General features: G+C 33.9%; 3 protein-coding genes across 3 annotated transcripts; 2 read left to right on the forward strand and 1 right to left on the reverse strand.

Moving 5' to 3' along the window:
• The first annotated feature begins 218 nt into the window (after positions 1-218).
• Positions 219-2,023, forward strand: LOC115234571. The gene is made up of 3 exons (XM_029805749.1): positions 219-649; positions 1,086-1,662; positions 1,969-2,023. The coding sequence occupies exons 1-3, from the start codon at positions 219-221 to the stop codon at positions 1,999-2,001; spliced, it is 1,041 nt and encodes a 346-aa protein (XP_029661609.1). The 3' UTR covers positions 2,002-2,023.
• On the forward strand, positions 2,008-8,175 carry LOC115234575 (transmembrane protein 231-like). Its single transcript, XM_029805754.1, has 8 exons — positions 2,008-2,236; positions 2,312-2,475; positions 2,853-2,975; positions 3,049-3,256; positions 3,339-3,609; positions 5,152-5,410; positions 5,625-6,041; positions 6,456-8,175. The coding sequence occupies exons 1-8, from the start codon at positions 2,098-2,100 to the stop codon at positions 6,582-6,584; spliced, it is 1,710 nt and encodes a 569-aa protein (XP_029661614.1). The 5' UTR covers positions 2,008-2,097; the 3' UTR covers positions 6,585-8,175.
• LOC115234576 (large neutral amino acids transporter small subunit 2) lies at positions 8,049-20,664 on the reverse strand. Its single transcript, XM_029805755.1, has 8 exons — positions 18,280-20,664; positions 14,301-14,519; positions 13,773-14,043; positions 13,426-13,549; positions 11,939-12,139; positions 10,250-10,399; positions 9,970-10,147; positions 8,049-9,887 (listed from the first exon to the last, which is right to left on the reverse strand). The coding sequence occupies exons 1-8, from the start codon at positions 18,542-18,544 to the stop codon at positions 9,826-9,828; spliced, it is 1,470 nt and encodes a 489-aa protein (XP_029661615.1). The 5' UTR covers positions 18,545-20,664; the 3' UTR covers positions 8,049-9,825.
• Positions 20,665-21,571: the final 907 nt, after the last annotated feature.

Consider the following 21,571-nt stretch of genomic DNA (forward strand, 5'->3'; position numbering starts at 1 on the left):
AAGTCCCTAAATGCGAGATCCGAGATTCATATCTTTATAATATAAATAAACCTCGATATAAAAATCAAAATATAATCGATAAATTAAAAAAAAAAGAATCGTTAATTTTTCGAACAAGCGCACGGACATGAACGCCACTTATGCACAAAATGAGTTTCCGGTAGCTGGAATAAAATTGGTGGTTAAAAACCGCGCGAAAGTTTAAAAGCGTTTTGAAAATGTCCGAGAAATCCTATTCTACCATCGAAGAGGAGGAGGAACGAATAAACCGCGATGTCGAGCCGAGTAGAATAGCGAAGTGTTTCAAGGCACTATTCTGTTGCTTCAGACGCGAATCAAACGCGAGAGAGATCGTCAGATACGATCCCGACGAGTATGATTACATTGTCGAGAAGCTCATCGTGAAGCGCGTGCCGCTCGCGCTTTTCGCGATCCCAGCTGATCTCGCGGATCGACGTAGACCCGATGACGCGACGTCGGATGACATTTCGCAATCGTCGTCCTTGTCTGCTTTTGGCGGGAATAATCTTAGCGCAAATGCCGTCACACGAGGAACGTATCCCACCTCGACGAGGATGGACAGACCTGTATATGATTCCGCGGCGAATAAAGCTTTGGGCTCTGATACAAATAAAAATCAAGATTTAAGGTTGGAAAAAATTAATTCATTTCGCGATAATTTGAATTTTTAATTTTCGGGGTATCATATCTTATTCTGCATAATAAGCAGCATATAAAATGCTAGATTTCAATATATATATATGGCTGATGTGTACATATATTTCTCTATCTCTCTATTAATTATTTCTAAAATATAATAATAATTATTCTTAATAATTATATTTCTAATATATGGACCATCTAACTTGGATATAAATTTAAATCGAAATTTTATTAATTTGTTCTGATAGGATAACGCTCATACATAAACTAATTTATTTAAATTGCTATAAATTATTTTAAAAAATTATTTTTATTTGGTATTATTTTAATTATTAAAAAAAATAAATATATAAAATAAAAAAACTTTTTTGTGGAGAATACACAGAGATATCTTATGAGATTTTATGAAATATTGTTTTTAGCTTGGATGGTCAAGCAAAGTCCTCGATTTGGAAACAAGGGATTCTGAATAGATACAGTGCTCTACATCCGGACTTGAAGGAATTCGAGAGGCCGTCCAAGAATCTGTCGAATTTTCCGCGAAGCAAACTGTCATTCGCGGAGGATATTTCTGTGCCGTCCAACACGAGGACCGACATTTCCTCCAGGACCTCGACGTCCTCCATCACCGTTCAGGAGGATGTTCCAACCCGGGACGATTCTGCTCGTCACGGATCTGTTTTTAAGAGCGAGAGAAATGATAAATCACAAGCAAAGAAGGATATCGATAAAGATCGAGGAAAATTCGTTCTTGGACGAAACCGGAGATACATAGTATCACCGTTTCGAGTTAGACGAGGTTCCCTCGATCTTACTAAACCGAAAAATGTCGTCGAGGATTTTGGCGTGGACGGCAAGTCGTTAGCATACATTCAAGAATCCGTTGAGGAGAAATCCTCGGAATTAACGGAGGATTCGAAAGATCACGATTTACAATCAAACACAGCGGTCAGATGGAGAATTACTATTAGACGTCGGCGCGCAAACGCGGACTCAGAGGTGTGTTACATATTATCAGAAAAGTTACATAGACGCTTTTATTTCCTTTTCTCTGAGAAAAACGATTAATTTACCGGCGATTCTTAAAAAATAAAACATTTTTGAAAATAGTTTGATTCGATTTTGCAAAACTTATAAAGATTTGTACTCATAGAATTTTAACTAAAAAATTTTATTACATGGGTTGTCATATCATCCTCTTAATACTTTAATTATAATGATGATTATTATATTAAAATTTAAACAAGTAATTTAAAAAAATACGTAAGAAAATATTGCATTTTTAAAATACTTTCTCTTTTCAAGCCGCGTTCTTTAGAAGGGGAAATGCATCGGTGAGGATATATCACCGCACGTACTGTCAGCTGTTGTTCACCTGCGTCTATACGTTTTCGCACCTGTGGACGTTGCCGCGGTGACGAGCGTGGCATCATAATGGCAGCGATTGAAATATTTTCGAGCTCCGTCACTTACAAATACAAGAGCAAGATATATTCCTGCACCTCGATCGTCGTCTTTGTGTTTATCGTGCTATCTCTGCTTTCGCCACTTTTTATAATCTATAATGCTGGGGGTAAAAATCGTTCTAACTTTTCTCCACTTTGGAAAACCGCGCGCGATAATAATCTTTGATATATCAAAATTTCAGGCATCTGGATGAGAAATCGGATGCATGCGGAAACGCCGGACGTGCATTTCGAGTATAAATATCTGCTGCTCGCGGAAGTGGATCCTTACGAAGAGCCCATCGTGTGTTCCACCTTTACAACGTACAAAGAGAACGAGATCAAAGATCATTGTACACTAATCAAGGTCGTATCTTTATTATTAAGTCAGATACCCAGTGAGAAATGACAGATCAAATAAACGGCTATAGACATTTAATAGATATCTAAGAGAGACGTTTTTTCAATCTATATTTTTCATTGGGTAAGCAACGCTAGAAATACAAGATTTGATTATTCTCTCTGTGTCACTAGTATAAATATTTTAGTCAGCCTCTAGCCCTCCTCAGCATTTAGAATTATATATAAATCCGATTATTTAATTCTGAATGTTTGATTCTGATACGAAAATCGGAAGCAATAATATATATAATCTCCATTTTTTAAATTACAGCAGTTACATTGATATTATTTGTTTTAGATACCATTTATATATTTATATCTAATTATCAGATTTGTTTGCAGGTACAAGAGAACGATGTAAACGGCGATGGACAGAAGGATTCGTTGAAGTTTGAAGCTTATTTTTACACGGACAAACCAGTAAAATCTCTGAGACTCTTGTTGTTTTTCAATTTTCAGTTAAAGGTAGAATCATACGGTTATACTCTATTTATAAATTTTCTCCTTCAGATTTGATGGATTTTTTAATATTTTACAGCACCTTATTCAAGCGGCGATAGAATCTATCGGTGTGTTTGATCAGGTGTTAAGCCACGGGGTTCAAGAGATACGGTTCTTCGGTGATTTGGAGCTACGGCAGAAGGGACTTTTGCGTAGCGAAGGTCTCTACGAAATGTACAACCACAGCATACAGCTATCCGATTATTCTCTACCTGAACTGCTGTTGCACAATTTCAATCGAAAATGTGCGTATATTGATGTTCTTAAAAAAGTTTGTTTAGCATAAAGATGCAAAGAAATTATACGGACGATATGTTTGCTCGACAGTTTCAGCCAGAATCACAAACGAGCGAGTAACGTGGCGGACCGGCTTCTCTAGCGACGAAGCGGTGGCCGTCATCGGCGAATTGTTTTACGTGGAAAATTTTATTTACTATCAGCCGAGTGTGTGGGAGGAATTGAAATGGGCATGGATCCAATATCTGTCGTGTCTGCTTGTTTTCGCATATATGGCCAAGCACATTCTAGTGTTTCTATTTACTAACAGATACCTAAACACGTATATCGTAAGACCGTGGGCGAATATATATATAACTAAGTGATAAATAAATAAATGGAGTAAATATCTAGCCTTCGTTAAATAACTCCTCGATTTTTGCGCGCATTCAATTGTAAATTTTTTAAATATTTTTTGTGCAACATAAAGCGTTCTGTTCTTGTTTCTTTGAGATCTTTATCACGTATCTTCTGACAAATTTGTAAAGTTCCTTTTTGTTGTATAGAAATTTGAAGAACTATCAGTATTTAGTCGCAATACATAATGTTAAAATTTTAACATTTTTAAATACATATAATGTTAAATATTTCCATGTATATATAAAATTTCTTTATAAATATCTTAAAATTTAAATAAAATGTTTATCAGAAACAGAAGCTTTTTGATGTGTAAAAGAAAAAATAAGATTTGCCGCTTGCGCGCAACTATTAGTCACACAAATTAGATCGATAAAGGGAACCGCGGATATACCATTTCCACCCTCGATGGTAGCGCCAGTATCTATCGTTGACGTCGTCATCAAACCCTTCGGGTGTTCTCGTGTCTGGCGTCGATTGGCGGTTCGATAAGGGTGGAGACTGCGCCATGTCCAGCGGTGATATCTTCGCCATTCTCGCGTGTACGCAAACGGTACAAAATAATCACACGCTGGCAGTCTATCGGGCGTGAGCGATACAGAATCGACGTCAAAATGGGTGAGTCTGCTGTAAGAGCATGAATCAGTGGAATTTGATGGAATTCGGCTCGCCTGGATAGCTAAAAATTTCATGGGAATTTACTTTAATAAATTTTGACCGATTTTTTTGCAAGGAACAGATAACTTAAAAGAAGGCTGAAGGAGGAATTGATACGGCGGAGAGAAATTTTCCGAGACCGATTACCGGGAACAGTTAGTGTGACGTAAAAATCTGGCATGTATCTGAAAAATATCCTCGGAGACGGGTTTCATAAAGAAATTTTCAATATTTTCTTCATTCGAAAAATTAGAAATTATTTTTGGCGGGATAAATTCTCTTATCAAGTTCGCAAGCATCTGTAAGATATTTAAAAAAATATTATTATAAGATATTGTTTATATATATGCGGAATTTCCCTATAGATATATGTTGTTATACATATATTCAAGTGGCAATATTTGCGGCGCACGCTTGATTTAAAGAAACTAATCCAGATGAGCTTCCTAATGTTATTATAACGATATCGCGCACGGAAAAGTTGCGTGTAACTTTTTTCTAGACGTGAAAAGTAAAAAATTTCGCCAAAAAACTAATGATGAAATTTTTTACTTTTGCTAAGTGAAGGAAGAAATTACTTTTTAATGTGTCAGTTATTATATGTTTCATTGGCAAATTCAATTAATCCATTACCTTTAAAAATTTTATTTACATTGACTTATCATCATGTCTCAAACAATTCGGATTATCTCGATAATCTCTTCTGTAAGAGTTCCTTTTTTGCATGTAAGTTTCTTTAACTCCTTTTATGTGCAATATGTTCTATAAGAATATAAAATTATTATGATTTTAATGCGTGTTACGAATGCTTCTTATAAGTAAAAATATTTTGAACGCAGAGTAGCGAGAGAGAGAGACACGGTATTTTAACCATGTCCACGAAATCGAAGGAGAAGGTCATAGCCGCTATCAGGAAGCTCTTCCGCCCCTCCGATAAGATCGCGGAGCCGGAGGGAGCCAGTGGCTCGACCAATTCGCCGTCAAGGAGACTCCTGAGTCGTCATCATCGTCCAGATGTCGTCACTCCGGTGGATGGTCCGATACCGGAGAATCCAGATCCCACTCATGTCGATCGTAACTGTTTCTTCAAGATGAAAAAGTCCGTAAAGGTGCGCGGAGTTCCTGATTGATTCAATAAAAAAATTACAAAGGGGTTGCTGAGCGATAAGCCTGCGAGAGAAAAGAGATTTGATAAATTAATACTAGCTCTTTTCTTGAATGGTTTAGCTTGATAGCTAGATGAAGTAAATAGCTTCCTTGATCTTGTAATTATTCTTGAGTTCTGAATATTCTGAAAGTCTCAAATCAGGTTTGTTTGCACAGGACAATAACGAATACAAGGCCGTCAACGACAAGGACGTAGGACTGCGTCGACTGATGAAGGAATTCAACAGAATTCAGAGGGCACAGCGCCATGGTGACTCGGCCTTTACCGCCGAACTTGTCAACGACAATGTCTTCGAGTGGTCTGTCCGGTTGCACAAGATCGACCCGGACAGTAGACTGGCGGCCGACATGCGTGAGCTGAAGATACCTCATATACTATTGAATGTGATCTTTCCAAAGGAATTCCCATTTGCGCCACCTTTCATGAGGGTGATCTCGCCAAGGATCGAGCAAGGTTTCGTGATGCATGGCGGTGCTATCTGCATGGAACTCCTTACGCCGAGAGGATGGTGTTGTGCATATAGTGTCGAGTCAATGATCATGCAATTCGCGGCTAGCGTTGTGAAAGGACAGGTGAGCTTTATTTGGATCTGCATCGAATAGTTAATCTTTTTAGACATAATATATTATGATAATGTATATATGTGATTACAATAATGTGTGATTATATAGATAGAATAATGTATTATGATAATGTATCATATGATAAATAATTTTTATTAGCCTTATAGTCTTCTAAACTATACGCGGATTTCTTATAGCTTCCTTGTTATCTTTCAAATTCGGAAATTAATAGAGAATCAGTCTTGTACATGATATCTTTTCAGTTAACTTTGTGAAATTCTATCTTGTTTTATTTTTTGCAATTAAAAAGCGAGCAAAATTTCAAAAATATTTACTAGCAGAGAGCGTTTGTAATATTTTTATACGTTTTCGATGTCTCAGAAAAAGATTTCTTATATTTAAGCAAAGCCTTTTGTGCTGCAGGCACAGGTGTCGAGAAAGTCGAAACCGAATAAGGAGTACAATCGACAATTAGCCGAGGAAACATTCAAGAACCTGGTGAAAACGCACGAGAAATACGGTTGGGTGACGCCGCCGCTCGCCGAAGGCTGATCTTAGAATATATTATCGTCCAGAGCCGAAAGAGATCCGCGTTTCTTGCTTAAAAAGAGGCGCACGAACCGACATGATTCTTTATTCGATTTTTCCGGAAATGCCGACAGTGATTTCTTTTCGTTCCGTCAAGAAATCCACGTGTAATTTCGTCATCGCGAATATACACATGCAGCCAGAAAGGAATTCGTCGAGTTCGTCGAATAAACAAAATGCGCGCGTAAGTTTTCTTTGAACATTTTCACACATTTTTCGACTTTTGTAATAAATGCGTAGGGACTGAAAAAAAGACAAGAGATTCCTTGAGATTGTTAAAAAATTTTCCAATTTTTCGCTTATTTTTATAACGCGGAAATAAGTACAAATCGCAAAAATAGTTTTAACTGTGTTTATATTAAAGACATGGCGTTGCAAAGAGATGCTGGAAAAAAAGTTTGTGAAAATTTTAAAACTTTTTTAAGTCCCTATGTTTATACAATTACGCCAAATTAGTTATTAAGACGAATATGAAACCGTTACAATGTTATCTGTGCTTGTCGAATCGGTAAGTTTGCAAGACTTATCCTTCAAATACCGGAAGCTCATAACAAGGTACTTTGTTTCATTCAACTTTAAACATAAATATAGAAGAAATGAGAAAAAGATTGCTCAATAATGTATACTGAATTGTTAAATGTGCCCAATTATATATATATACACAACAATCGAGGAGCCGATAAAATATGTAAATACAAACAACGAAAATAGTAGACATAGCGTTGCAAGTTTCTTCGCTTTAATAAAGTTTAGTTCCAGTTTGTATCAATAATTTAAAGAGAAGAATATTTCCGTGAAAATTCTTCCGTGGAAACAGAAGTCTTGATTATGAGCTTCTACAATATAAATTTATTTCTTTTTTTAATACTATCCGTTATGTACAAATGATTTTCGATATGTTTCTTCATCCAATCGATCGCAAAAGTCTTTAAAATATATAGTCATTATGTTGGACATATATTGGTATGTGCCAAATAAATATACAATTAATTTAAAGTATTAATATCTTTTTGCAAAATTTTAAATTGATATTTAATCGCGAAGGTTCGCGCGACCATCTAAACGCATATAGCAAGAAATTATACATGGTGTTATGAAGATCTAGATAACAAGAGACTCTCAATTGTCCAAACAGTCAACTTTAATGTGATGCTGAGAAATAATAATATTTGTATAAGATTTTGAAAAGTAAAAATGCAAGGAAGAGTGAGACAAAAGTTAAATACAAATAAAATATTTACAAATATGTGCGAGAAACTGTTATTAATCTTTTTGGCGTATACGTTAAATGTACTTTTGGCCTATTTACCGTACACTTTATCGTACAGAAGTTCGACGACCCAGGTATATATACCGTATTTCTTTTCTACCAGTCAGATTATCACATATCATGTTTAGAAATTTAGGAAATAACAAACAAGAAACTGCAATACGAATCTCTCCTTTATTTCTGCGTTAGCAGCTTATAAATTATAATTGCAAGTTATTATACTTTAAAGCGATTTTTACAACACCGTTTTATCAAATCTGTTGAAATAAAGTTAATATTCAAAAATTGTTATTATATTTCTATGTAGTTTCCCTTAAAAGATGTACTGCTTTAATATTTATTACAATGATCGAAATAATTTAATTCTTAATTTAATTCGTATTTTGTACAATATTCTATTGTCTTCTGTTTTACAGAAAATGTAATCTGTTTGCTTGCGTACAAGACACACAATTAGTCATTCTTGAATGTACTTTATTTCATGATGAAAACGTCCTATTGGTACTTGAGCAGTTATTCGATTAGAATATATAAGCATAAATGATACTTAATATATTATTCACAGTCACAATATCTAAAAGCGCAGATATTACTCACGCTTAGGATGCGATAAAATTCTTATGATATATAAACGTTTCGTCTTTTTTTCAAACGTTATTTTGTCATCCCTGATATTGTTTTTAGTTTTATACTGTTGATACAAAATTAATATAATTTATTTCTTACACTAGAATTAATGAACGTATTAATGATCAAGTAACATCGTATACAAGATAGCTTACTCGAAACATACAGAAGATAAATACATTGTAAAGTAAGAAAAATCTTTAGAATTTTTTCCATTGGAAAAAATAAAATGTTTTTATGAGTGTACATATAATATTTGTATATAATAATGAAAAAGATATATCTAAAAGTTTAATGTAATAATAAAGCCAAAATAAAAATTCTCATAATTGATAAACAATTATCAAAATTATATATAAATGCGCTGTATATATACAATCAAAGCAGATTTCTTTATACACTCTTTGCATATTTTTATTTTTGGAGCTATATACCTATTTATATAGTTAATAACTTTAAGTTATTAATGTAACTATAGTCTAACTATAAGTTATAACTATATATTTATGTATATAATTTGAAACTATAGACTTATGTACGTAGTATACAAAGAGTTTATATTATTTTTCGCTATATATATGTACAATTTGGTGATTAAAACCAATACCTCTCTCATTTCGCTAAATTGAGATATAAATGCCATGTGTGATGATAGTCTTCATCTCCGCGAATAAATGTAAAAATTGATATAAAATTCTACAAGACAAAGAAATTAAACTCACCCAAATTATAAATTTTTTTGATACAATTCAACGATTTTTCTAAATTTCCCATATTTTCCCTATATTTTGTGTATAAATCTAATTGTATTATTATAGCTATGTACTCTAAAATGGTAAACAAAAATGTGGGACGCATTTTCACGTTTAAGATAATTATCTTAAACGTGTATAATATCGAAATTCTTGTATACACAGTTAATAATCGATATTAATACAACAATAATCAACATACAATTTATGCGCCAAGATTGACTATAGCAATATCGTTTCAGACACAAAGCGATAAGATACATAATTACGAATATATAAAAATTATAATTTATATTGTGCAAATATATAAAATATAAAAATCACAAATCTACGTTAGCGACCGCTGTGTCATTCATATGCGCGCATTGTCGTTAACTTAATTTATATAATAATGCAGCTGTTCGACAAAGTTCGACATTGTAATTGACATTATGATCACGATTATAATTTTAATTTACCTACCTAAAAAAGTACGACGCATGCTTGAAACGCATTCTCGAATTCAGGCACCATAGTTCAGAATATTTGACAATAATAACAACTATTTTCACGTACTTCACTCGTTTTTATCTTCTTGTACACACAAAAACAACTTAGCACACATCATGTTGAAATTATCTGCAAAATATATAATGATGGTATTAATTATGTAAACGCGAAGATATCTTTGACGAGCTTCGAAAGTTTGAGTACAACTTACAGGATCCATTTACGAGCCACGCGGGTTTCGCTTTCCAATCGATGAAGATCCAATACATGGGAATTCCAGACAGGATTATGATTATGCCTACGCCAACTTCCCATGGTGAAACGTAGCACGGAAAAATGACCAGAAATACGCAAATTATGAAAAAGATGATTGGTAAAAGTATGAAAACCTAGAAAAAAATATGGAAATGTAAAATAAAATTATTTATAATAAAAGAAGAAAAATAGAAGAAATATAGACTTTGATATTTTCTTTGAAAAGTTGTATGTACCTTTATGGGACGATGGAGATCAGGCTGTTTGTAACGTAGCCACAATAAACCAGACACCGAAAGCGTGGTAAATAGAGCCTCAACGAAGCTGACATAATTTATCAGTACGTAGACATCCTTTATGATGAGGAGCATCAGGGTGATAAGGCACTAGAAATTATAGTTTAATGCTCAGAATTGGAATTCAATAATAGCAAGAATAAAAATATCGTTTCGCGGTGCTTTTAGAATCAATGACAAATCATGACAAGGTATTAGTTTAAAATTTAAAATAATTTTTGCGATCGATTCTGAATTATATCATATGTGTAAATTGGGCGTACTTTTCTTCATCCATGAATTTTCAATTTATTTTGAATTGGACTCTTTTTTTAGCAAAAAGATTGATGTTGTGATAACAATATTTTTGATAAATTTTTAATACTCGATCTTAAATAATTTTCGCTCATATCTCAAAAGTTGTCGACCTATACAATTAAAAAGATAATCAACATATTGAACGCATGCGCAATTAATTAATTAATTTCTATTAGAAGATAAAATGATATACAATGCTTGATGATGCGACGTGACTTTGAACGGCGGTTAACGAGATCGGTCTTTTTAATTCGTTCGTAAAAAGGAATGAAAATCACGAGCAGACTTCCGCTGCTGAAGAGATCGACATGAAAAGATTCATTTATTGCTTTCAAACGAACTGCAGAGATTAAAATGCCGAACTACATACTGCTGTGTGCGTCGCGTCGCCGCTCGATTCGGCTGGCTTATTTTATTAAGACGCCAATTTTAATTTAATTTCGCGGTGCTTGATTTATATATATCAATTAATCCAGTCCCCGCCAATTGGACGAACCAAATTATTATATGCAAGGCGCAGGATTACATCAACATCAATTAAAAGTATACGTAAATGTATCGATCGTTTTTCTTGAGTATTTGCTCATAGTCATAGTTCTTTTAATTTTTTCTCTCAATTATTTTCTTTCAGCTGCGCAAATAAAAGATATATGATTTTTTGGATATTGTCATTGAGAAGAATTTAAAAAAATTTCCAAAGTATATACAGGATATTAAAAAAAACTATTACTAATATTTATATGGTAGATAGGACAAACTAGAGGAAAGTTTGTATAGAATAATGAATAATTATATAAATAATTTCTCGTAAGATGGTGGAAATATTCGGAGGTTTAATAAATTTATCCTATAAATGTACAAATATCTCAGTATGATAAAAATTCAACAATATTCCACGATAAATTTTTGGCTCTATCTTGATATGTCAATCATATGTCACGCCCCAATGTCACACGTAAATATTTAATATGTCCCATTTCTATTATCGCTAGATGAATGCATCGGACAAACAAGCATGAGTTATACAGCGATAACTATTGATGACATAGCTAGAGCTTAGAGATTGTTCGTTTATATCGGTGGATATGAAAATGATAGGAAGTAAGATACGTTCACCATTTGACTTTCAAGGAAAACTGGTTGTAAAATCATCGTAAAATTACATACGTGCAAGTTGTTTGCGACGTTTATTCACTTTACTCGATTTTTTTACCTATCAAAAATTACTTAAACTCGATATTATTAATAAATCCTTGTCAGTTTGTAGTCTGCATCTGTTCCCTTTTTGCATTTTGATTTTAATTTAACAAAGAACGAAGATGCGATACTTACGAGGAAGATAAGGGATGGCATTGGCGTCAAGTTGCGGACATTAATCAAAGCAATGGCAGTAGGGAGATGTCCGTTTCGGGCGCCGACAAAGAACAACCTGGACGACGCAAAGATTGCGCCGTTCAATGCTCCGAAAGTCGAACACGCCACGAAGAATGGTATAATCCATGACATAACGCCCAGCAATTTATCGCCGAAGGTCTAGAAAGGAATTTTTGCTGCGATTTAATGCCACGTTAGTAGCAAAAGTGGAACGGCATCTTGATTATAGCGAAAGCGACCGCGAGATTGCGTAATTTTTTCCGCATTGTATCAGATCGATTTCATTTTGCCCGTATAACGATATATTAAATAATCTATCGGTTTTATCAGGGATGCGATGTTTGATCTTTTTTTTTTCGAAAAGCCATAGTACGCGTGGAGAAGACGTTCGCTCGCATACTTGTTCCACTTTATCGCACAAAATATACATATGTGATATATGTATATTGCTATAAATAATTTAATACAATTTTTAGTTGCGTGAATTAAACTTTTCTTTCTTTTCAAAAATTTGTTCTTTAATATTTAAATAAATATATCCTTCCTTTTTATATAATGAGAACTGCACTAATCTCTTATGCTAAAATATTCGCGCAAATGCAATCACTTGGCAACAAAACGTCATTGCGTGGATAAATGAGCGCATTCAGCAGAATAAATTGCTTAGCATTCGAATGTGACCGGGTTTTTTTTTAATTGTTAGAATCGACAAATCAACCTCAAGTATTGACAAGACGATAATTAAGCACTTGTTCTGCTGAACGCGGTCAATATTTCACAATTGTTTCAATTATTAATGTGTAAATCCATACTTACAACAGCGACAGCATTCGATGCAAGTATTTCATCCTGTGTGAGTACAACGAAATACGCGATGTTCGCGAAAACGTATATCACTGTTACTACTGGCAATGATATACAAATAGCCTTTGGAAGATTTCTGTAAAAATTGATTAATATAAATATTTTAATTTCTCATATTATAATTTTTTAAATAATTTATAAATAAATTTCTAATAATACGAATATATAATTTTAATAATACAACGTTCTATTTCCCATCAAAATAAGCAGATATCAATTTGATCTGTTTTATCTTTTTCTGTATATTACGAGAATTACAACAGAGATGCAAAATAATAAAATGGAGAGTTCTAAATAAATATATCCTTCCTTTTTATATAATGAGAACTGCACTAATCTCTTATGCTAAAATATTCGCGCAAATGCAATCACTTGGCAACAAAACGTCATTGCGTGGATAAATGAGCGCATTCAGCAGAATAAATTGCTTAGCATTCGAATGTGACCGGGTTTTTTTTTAATTGTTAGAATCGACAAATCAACCTCAAGTATTGACAAGACGATAATTAAGCACTTGTTCTGCTGAACGCGGTCAATATTTCACAATTGTTTCAATTATTAATGTGTAAATCCATACTTACAACAGCGACAGCATTCGATGCAAGTATTTCATCCTGTGTGAGTACAACGAAATACGCGATGTTCGCGAAAACGTATATCACTGTTACTACTGGCAATGATATACAAATAGCCTTTGGAAGATTTCTGTAAAAATTGATTAATATAAATATTTTAATTTCTCATATTATAATTTTTTAAATAATTTATAAATAAATTTCTAATAATACGAATATATAATTTTAATAATACAACGTTCTATTTCCCATCAAAATAAGCAGATATCAATTTGATCTGTTTTATCTTTTTCTGTATATTACGAGAATTACAACAGAGATGCAAAATAATAAAATGGAGAGTTCGCAATTACTTGTAAGGATCTTTTAGTTCCTCCGTCACAAAGTTGAGGTAATTCCACCCCGAATAAGAAAACAATCCGGAATAGATCGCGAGGGCGACATAACCGGGCTGGGTGTTGGTGCCAGCCATTGGACGTTGAAAGTTCTCCACGTGGCCTTGACAAAGCCACACCAGACCCGCTCCTATGATGATCAGCAGAGCGAAAATTTTGGTAGCGGTGAAAAAGTCTTGCACCCTGGTCGCCCATTTGACATTGTAACAATTGATGGCGGTCAGTAAACCTGCGAACGCATTTTCGCTCACTTGCATTTAAAGCTTTATATACTGACACTAATGACGGTTCCTTTCCTTTTCAATTATTCTTTTCTGTATTTATTATATTTGCTTTAATCTTTTATATTTTTTTCAGTTTTTAATGAAATCATTACATCATCTCTGCTAGCGTTTACTTTGCTTATTAAAGGTAACTAAAAATTCTCCCAAAGGGAAGAAATAAATTAAAAAAAATATAGGAATAAATTAATAAAATTCATTTTACACGTGATCACAGCAGCGAGGAGTCGCACCGCTTCATACGGCGGTTCGCATCCGGGCCATACAGGTTGCAGAATGTATTGCGCGAACGTGAGCGCCGTGATAGCATTCCCCGTTGGTACCAGGATGAATAACGCCACCCAGAGATAGAGGAATGCTGGCAAAGGTCCGAAAGCGTCGCTTATATACGCGTAATCACCACCGGATCTAGGAATCATCGTACCTGTATAAATGCAAAAAGGCATCATCTGTGTTTTCTCATTATAAATTAACAGAAAAATTAGCAGATGAAAATGTTTAGGAATGAGAGAAAATTATGGAAAATCTGACGACGGAAAAATCGATTAGTATATTAATATATTTTAGTTGACAAATTGTTTTATAAAAGCAAATAAAAAATGAATATAAAATAAAGCAGATAACGAAGTTATAGATGTAAGACAAAGGGAAACATGAAAGAAAATAAAAATAAAAATTATAAATTAAAATGTAATATAGAATAAATATAAAAAAAATATATATGTGAAGAAAGAGACGTCAGATTAGATCAACTTTTATTTCGGAAATAGCCGAGGCTCTCGATATATCAAGCATTATTGCGTACATATGCATTGTTTAACGATCTAATTTTGTCTTTATATAAATTTCTCATATGTTTGTCAGATTTCATAAATCAATACCCGATACTTTCTCTAAATCTCAAATTAGTTCAACACTCAGTTCAACACGAGTATATATAATGTATACATAATGTATCTCTCCTTATATCTATAAGATAACATTTTACATCACATGCTTATTTATACTATCGTTTATATTTTATTTTGTTCCATTTCTTATGAAATTCATAAACCGTTTATCTTGAATAATAAAAAAGAAAAAAATTGATAACTGTGTAACATTGTTTCATTGCCGCCAGATCGGATCGAATCACACGCTTGTGACCTGTCGTATTATTGCACGCGTACAGTATCTACGCAAATAGATTCTGCTTCCTCGCAAATCATGTCCCACATAATTATATGCAATCTTATCACATGAGCTCCCGCCCATTAGCAATATCGCGGTTTTTCGGTCATCGACGGATTCACAGCTCGCATATCGTGATATGTCTGTTTTTTATGTTTTCTATTCTTTCTTTCTTTCTCTCTTTTAGATCTTTTGTAAATTAATCAAAAGTTGCAAAAATTGTTTGATTTTATCTTTTTCAAAATAAGAGGATAGAATTTTTATAGTTAAGAAACGTCTTAATTATAATACCTTGTAATATTCAATTCAATTTTTTTCCTGTTTTTAAGAGCACTTTAAGCATATTTTCAATTGAACCTGCGGCACGCGATAACGATAACGCGATAATAGTAACAGTGGACGTGACTTATAATAGTGTAAATTTAATGATTAGGTTTGTCACGAAGAGCTTGCTACAATTTATACACTTGACGACGTTCGTTTCCTGTTATTACAAGGTAATACGCTTTTATTCGTCTCTCTTCATTCTCAATTTATCAATGAAGTCTTTTCCACATGTTTTTATGACAATTAATTAACTATATGTCAATTAAGCCATTCAAATTTGCCTAATCAAATTTGAATAATATTGCACGAAAATCCATCTCGTTTAAAACAAAGAGCAAATATTGTATTTCAAGATAAACCAATTAATTTATACGTATAATAAAAGTATACAAGATGTTCCAGAATTAAAATACATAAAAGAGCATTTTCGAGACATCGATATCTATAGCTAATATTATTGGAGATAAAATACTCGGTGTCGAAAACAAAGTCAATATACATATAATATAATGTAAGTTTTATTTTGAAATATATGATTATATCGTCGATAGATGGTTTAGCCGTTTGATACACTTTGATCTTTTGCAATGCGGCACATTTGTTATATCCTGATTTTCAATATCGGAACCGTTGTTATGCATCATTGTATTGCTGTTAACGCAAGATCCCTAAATGCATGTTATATCAATGCATATTATGTATTGTAAAGATTAAAGGCTTAAGGTCAGTGGTAAAAAATTATGATAAATAGATATTGTAGATATTAAGCGCGATGATTATGTATTTCAAAGACACGTCAAATTAAGAGAAGACTAAAATAAAGGATATTTATGCCTCTCATAGATAGGTATTTCGAGTTAAAACAGATAGAAATTTATAAAAAGAGTACACATATTTTATAAATATAGTTCAAAGATATACTTTTATATAAAGCAAAAAAAAAAAATTTGTGAGAAAATTACAAATTGTTCGGAAAGTTTTCTTGTTCTTATGAAACATTTGAAATACATGAAAAGAAATAAATAAAAAAAATAATACAATACATCTATAATATGATTAAGACTAATAAATATTATTTACGCTATATATAACAAATATGTAATCTGACCGTGATATTTTTTATGAGCAGATAAAAATACTACAAGATAAAGAACAATTGTATGAATGACTCGTTATAATCGTGATGGCGAGCTTGTTACAAATTCGAACAAAGGATCTCAATAAATGATCCTCTGTGTAGAAATCAAACTTTGAATTGTAAATCTATGGTACTAATCTTAAGAGGTCGAGAACTATCAGTAGAAACAAAGCATCGTCTTACGAAGGTATTAACTTTCATTGAAAGATTCTTTGTTGTCACGCGCGCGAAAACGTTTTGTCAAGAATACAAAAATTATCCCAATTTATATATACATTGAATTTATATAATTTATAATTATCAAGAAAAAAAATACATATATATAAATATATATATTTTTCTTTTTTTCTTTTTTTGTTCTTATATTCGTCAGTTATAAAATTCCAATTTTGCAAATCTGCCACGAACTTAATGTCTGCGATCCAAAAACATGTGCACAATAGTTTATAGACGTTATTTCCCGTGATTCTGTTCTCTCGTGGAAGACAAGCCGTTCGAAATTCGCATTCGGTCTTTCGTCGGGTCATTGATTCCGGCTCATCTTAGTCATCGAGATATTGTGAGAGAGTGCAAGTGTTTTATCAACATGTTGTCATATTGAAACAATACCATATGTGCACACGCAAACAAAGAGATTAAATAAAAAGAAGATAAAAAGAAATAGAGGATATTTGTATCTCTCATAGATAGACACTGCGAGTTTTAAAGCAAATAGAAATTGGTGAGAAGATTATATACTATTTATATATATAGTTCGAAAATATATTTTTATATAAAGCAAAAAAGAATTGGGAAAGAAAATATTATGTTATATAAAATGAGTTGTTTGAAAAATTTTCTTATTTTTATAAAACATTAAAAATATGTGTGAAATAAAAAGGCATATAAGTAATTAGAAAAATTGTTCAAACAACATATGTATGCAATAATAAAACGATATTATCACTATTTATCATTAAGGAACTTTTAAACTAGCAAATTATCATTTTTTGTTTTATTTCTTTGCACGAATGGTAGGTTAATAGCATATAATGGTAGGTTAATAGCATATATTGATAACATATGGTGGCATATATAATTTAGAGAAATTTCATAATTTTGTTCTATTGTATCGTATAATACAACATATATTGCATTAATTACTATACTACATTTTTTTATAATTAATGTAATATAATATAAATTTTAGAGAAGAGAGTGTATATATATTTCCTTTTCCCTTTTTTAATATTTGGAATATTTTATATATAAATAGATAAAAAGAAAATAGAGAATATATTTATTTCAAAATAGAAATAAGAAAATGCATTTGTGCAAAAATCCAAGAAACGTGTGCAAGCCTGTGTATAATATTTTATATATTTATCTTTTGCAGAGAAGAAGAAAAAGATATTCTTTTTTCTCTCTCTCTCTCTCTCTCTCAAATCAAGTTTTCCTTAGGGACGTTTTATATGCTATTTCAGAGACCACCTGTCGAGCCCGCCAATTCGAAGCAAGGGGAAGCTCGAGGGTAGTAACCGTTATAAAGAATTTCATCATTCACACTCACCTAACTCGGCGTAACATAGAGCCCCAATGAGCGACAGGATCCCGGAAAAGATCCAGACGAAAAGGGCCTGACCGACACTACCGCTGTTCAGAAGCACACCCTTGGGCGACACGAAAATACCGGCGCCGACGATGATGCCGACGATGATCGCCACGCCGTCCCACAGGCCTAATTCCTTCTGCAATTTAATACCCTCGCTGCCGCTGTCGGGTCCCGCGATGGGTCGCGGGACCATCTTCTCCACCGGTGCTACCTTGTCTGGCATCCTCTCGCACGTGCACCGCGTCTACCTACACCTACGTTCCCCGAAACTGGCGCGCACGAATATCACACGCGTTCCCGCGCGATTGTTCGCAATATCGGAATAACGTGAATGTATGACTTGCCGCGTGAGCATCACCGTACCACGTGGACAGGCGGGAAAAGAGCCAAGTTCGAAGAATGAAAGATGACGGAGAAAAAATGGGAAAAAATGTGAAAAAAAAAGCAGGCGCGTTCTTTTAGCACCACGTGGCAAGAGGGAACGTTCACACGACGGACACACGTGCGAGGCTGCCGTGCCGGTCCACGTTAACACTGACGATATGGAGCCGGACGGTCGCTCGCTATTTCACTGCGCTATCTCTTCCACGCGTTCGCGCGTTTGCGCCGAGTACACGTCGCATTCACCACTGCCTCTACCCTCCGCGCGATCCTCCGTCGGCGATCGAACTGACGCGACGCTCGCAGTAGCGCGCGTCCAGTGGCGCGGACACGACCGCTCCGAAATAGTGTCGGAGCAGTACCGCCCTACCGGCATCGGCTCCAAAATCTCTATCTCGCAAACTCTCTACCACGTGTCAAATATCTTTTTCCTCCCTCCTTCCCCCGCGTCTTTAACGGTTCGAATAAACGCGAAAATAGGAAATATTTAATTATACCTTGATTAGTTTTTCCAGCGAATCTTTTTTATATCGACACTCTGTCAATCTTTTTATTTTATTTTTTTAATGCGATAAGAAACACAAATAATCAATCGAAATCAATTTATTCCAAGTTCGCAGTTTAGAACATTTCGTAGATTTTTACTGCGTCGACGTTAGTTTCTTGTTGTTTCCGCAAATATTTATGTTTGCCAAGACATTCGACGAGAAAAAAGATGAATAATAAAAATGTCGACGGATTCACTCTTCGAAAACGTCAAATGTAAATTTTTATAATTTGAGATTATATTTCGAAGTAATTTCTTCATAAAAATAATTTTGACGCACAGAAATGTTGGATACATTATAAACATTTTTTTTCAAATTTAATCACCGCGAAATCTTCCGCTTCCACGCCATTGTGCCCACCTAAGTCTTACGGGTCCCAGATACGTGTTGCATCAGATACGCCAAAAAACGCACACCTGCGAAAACCATAACGCATTCTTCGAGACGTAATATAAATAAAATTACGAGCGATAACCGAGCAGAATTCCGGAAAAGGTATTCTCAGCTGACAATCCATCGAACTTATCGAAATTGACAAAATACACGGATATTGATAACTATACATACAGTGGTTCCCATTTCCTTTTCACAGCAATTTGCGCGATGTGCTTCACAGAATTATTAATCGACTATTAACACTGATAGGCTTGTTATCACAGTCCGCGCTTGTCGGTTTATCACACCGATGTGGCTAAGCGTTCTAGCACGTTGCGTGGAAGTTGACGATTAATATACGTATAAAAGAAACACAAAGATAAGCAACAGATTTCGATATCGATAAATTCTTCCACAGTAAAAAGATTAAAATATTTAGTAAAAAAATTTGGAACAACGAGATATACAGTTGGAAATTATTTCAAATGTATAAAATTTTCTTATATATATATTTGAATCTTCCATTATTTTTTTTCTTCCGTTCTCTGTAAATTAAAATTTTAATTTACGGCTCAAATACCGAGATGATTAATGTCGCGCTCAAGTTTTCGCTCGGAAAAATCTTTTATTTCATCTCTTGTTACAAGAGTTTCTTATTTCGTAACGCTGTAACGTTATAAACATGTAACACTATATTGTTATACGCTGTGTCATTATTATATGTAATTATTATACCATACACGTTGAGGCATATTTCATGATGAAAATATTCGCGATATCATTCGCACGCGCATGAAATCAGTTCCCCGTCCGGATCATCGATCGCAGAAGTGCTTGCGCGGCGATTTCTCGAGCGCGAATCGCGCAAAAATTGTCGGCGAATTTTCTCGGCGCGCAGCATCCTCTCGCCGGCGATCGTCGTGTCGATCGCGAGTACGCGGCGCGCGTCGCCGGGGACAAAGGATCATGTCCTCTCGTGAAAATGCATAATTGATGCGATGCGTGTGCGATACTACTTGTAGTGCGATACTAAAGATACTAAAGAGCGTTACGTCCGAGCGAACCCTTGCTCTTTCGCTTGCGGAGAGCACGCATCACCCTCTCGGCATTGGCGCACGCAGCTGCCAAATAATCGCGACGCAAGAATCTACTCTTGTTATAATAAATATTTTTTTAAAAATCTTTAGAAATATTGGGCATATGTTGTATTATATTTAAATAAAAATTATTTTTTTTTTGGAGCGGTTTTTTTCGTACATTGCATTAAAGAGAAAAAATGCTAGCGAACGCGTCTTTTAAAAGAATGAGGTTTGTAAAGAATCGATTGAAAGAAATGCCAGATATTTTTGTCGCGATAATTGAGGACTCCATGTGAAAAACATTGCACACGTGTCATATTGTTATAGAAAATTAGTATTTTTAAACTCTGTTTTTAATTTTTTTTTTAAAGACTGTCGCAAAGTTTTTCAAGGAAATTTTAAGACAGGCATACTAATTAGACATACAACAAATAATATATTCTAGCTGTAGCATTCTACGCCAATGACATCGCACGTCCGTCCGTTTCGTCAGTGCCGCGCAACCTTCTCGTCATTATCATCGCATTATCATTTACACGCAATCTATTAGTGTGGGTGACCGCGTGTAGATGTACTTAAATACGAGCGCGAATCGCCGTGACAATTGAATCAGTCAGTGACAAAGCTTCTCGTTATGTTTTTATGAATTTGTTTAAGGTTTCTCATAATATATGTATCTTCGGAATTTTTGCTAAAAATAAGCTAAAATTATTTTAACAAATAAGTTGGATTTAATTGCTGTTCTTTTTAATACGTTCTCTATTTTTTTCTTTTTTTACAAAAAATATTTGGAATTGTATATTCTGCAATTATTATCATTAAACTAGGCTTTTTAGAATCTTTTAGCATTTCTTTACCGCACTTTAT

Source organism: Formica exsecta, unplaced genomic scaffold, assembly GCF_003651465.1.
Source record: "Formica exsecta isolate Colony F162 unplaced genomic scaffold, ASM365146v1 scaffold20, whole genome shotgun sequence".
NCBI classification, from domain to species: domain Eukaryota; kingdom Metazoa; phylum Arthropoda; class Insecta; order Hymenoptera; family Formicidae; genus Formica; species Formica exsecta.

Bases quoted from the DNA above. Each gene is read 5' to 3' on its own strand.
- LOC115234571 (XM_029805749.1), top strand. From the start codon at position 219: ATGTCCGAGAAATCCTATTCTACCATCGAAGAGGAGGAGGAACGAATA. The intron at 650-1,085 runs GTTGGAAAAAAT...TATTGTTTTTAG, and splicing joins AATAAAAATCAAGATTTAAG to CTTGGATGGTCAAGCAAAGT. The intron at 1,663-1,968 runs GTGTGTTACATA...TCTCTTTTCAAG, and splicing joins GCGCAAACGCGGACTCAGAG to CCGCGTTCTTTAGAAGGGGA.
- LOC115234576 (XM_029805755.1), bottom strand. From the start codon at position 18,544: ATGCCAGACAAGGTAGCACCGGTGGAGAAGATGGTCCCGCGACCCATC. The intron at 10,400-11,938 runs GTAAGTATCGCA...TATAATTTCTAG, and splicing joins TGCCATCCCTTATCTTCCTC to TGCCTTATCACCCTGATGCT. The intron at 9,888-9,969 runs GTAAGTTGTACT...TATATTTTGCAG, and splicing joins GTGGCTCGTAAATGGATCCT to ATAATTTCAACATGATGTGT.
- LOC115234575 (XM_029805754.1), top strand. From the start codon at position 2,098: ATGGCAGCGATTGAAATATTTTCGAGCTCCGTCACTTACAAATACAAG. The intron at 2,476-2,852 runs GTCGTATCTTTA...ATTTGTTTGCAG, and splicing joins ATCATTGTACACTAATCAAG to GTACAAGAGAACGATGTAAA. The intron at 6,042-6,455 runs GTGAGCTTTATT...TTTGTGCTGCAG, and splicing joins CTAGCGTTGTGAAAGGACAG to GCACAGGTGTCGAGAAAGTC.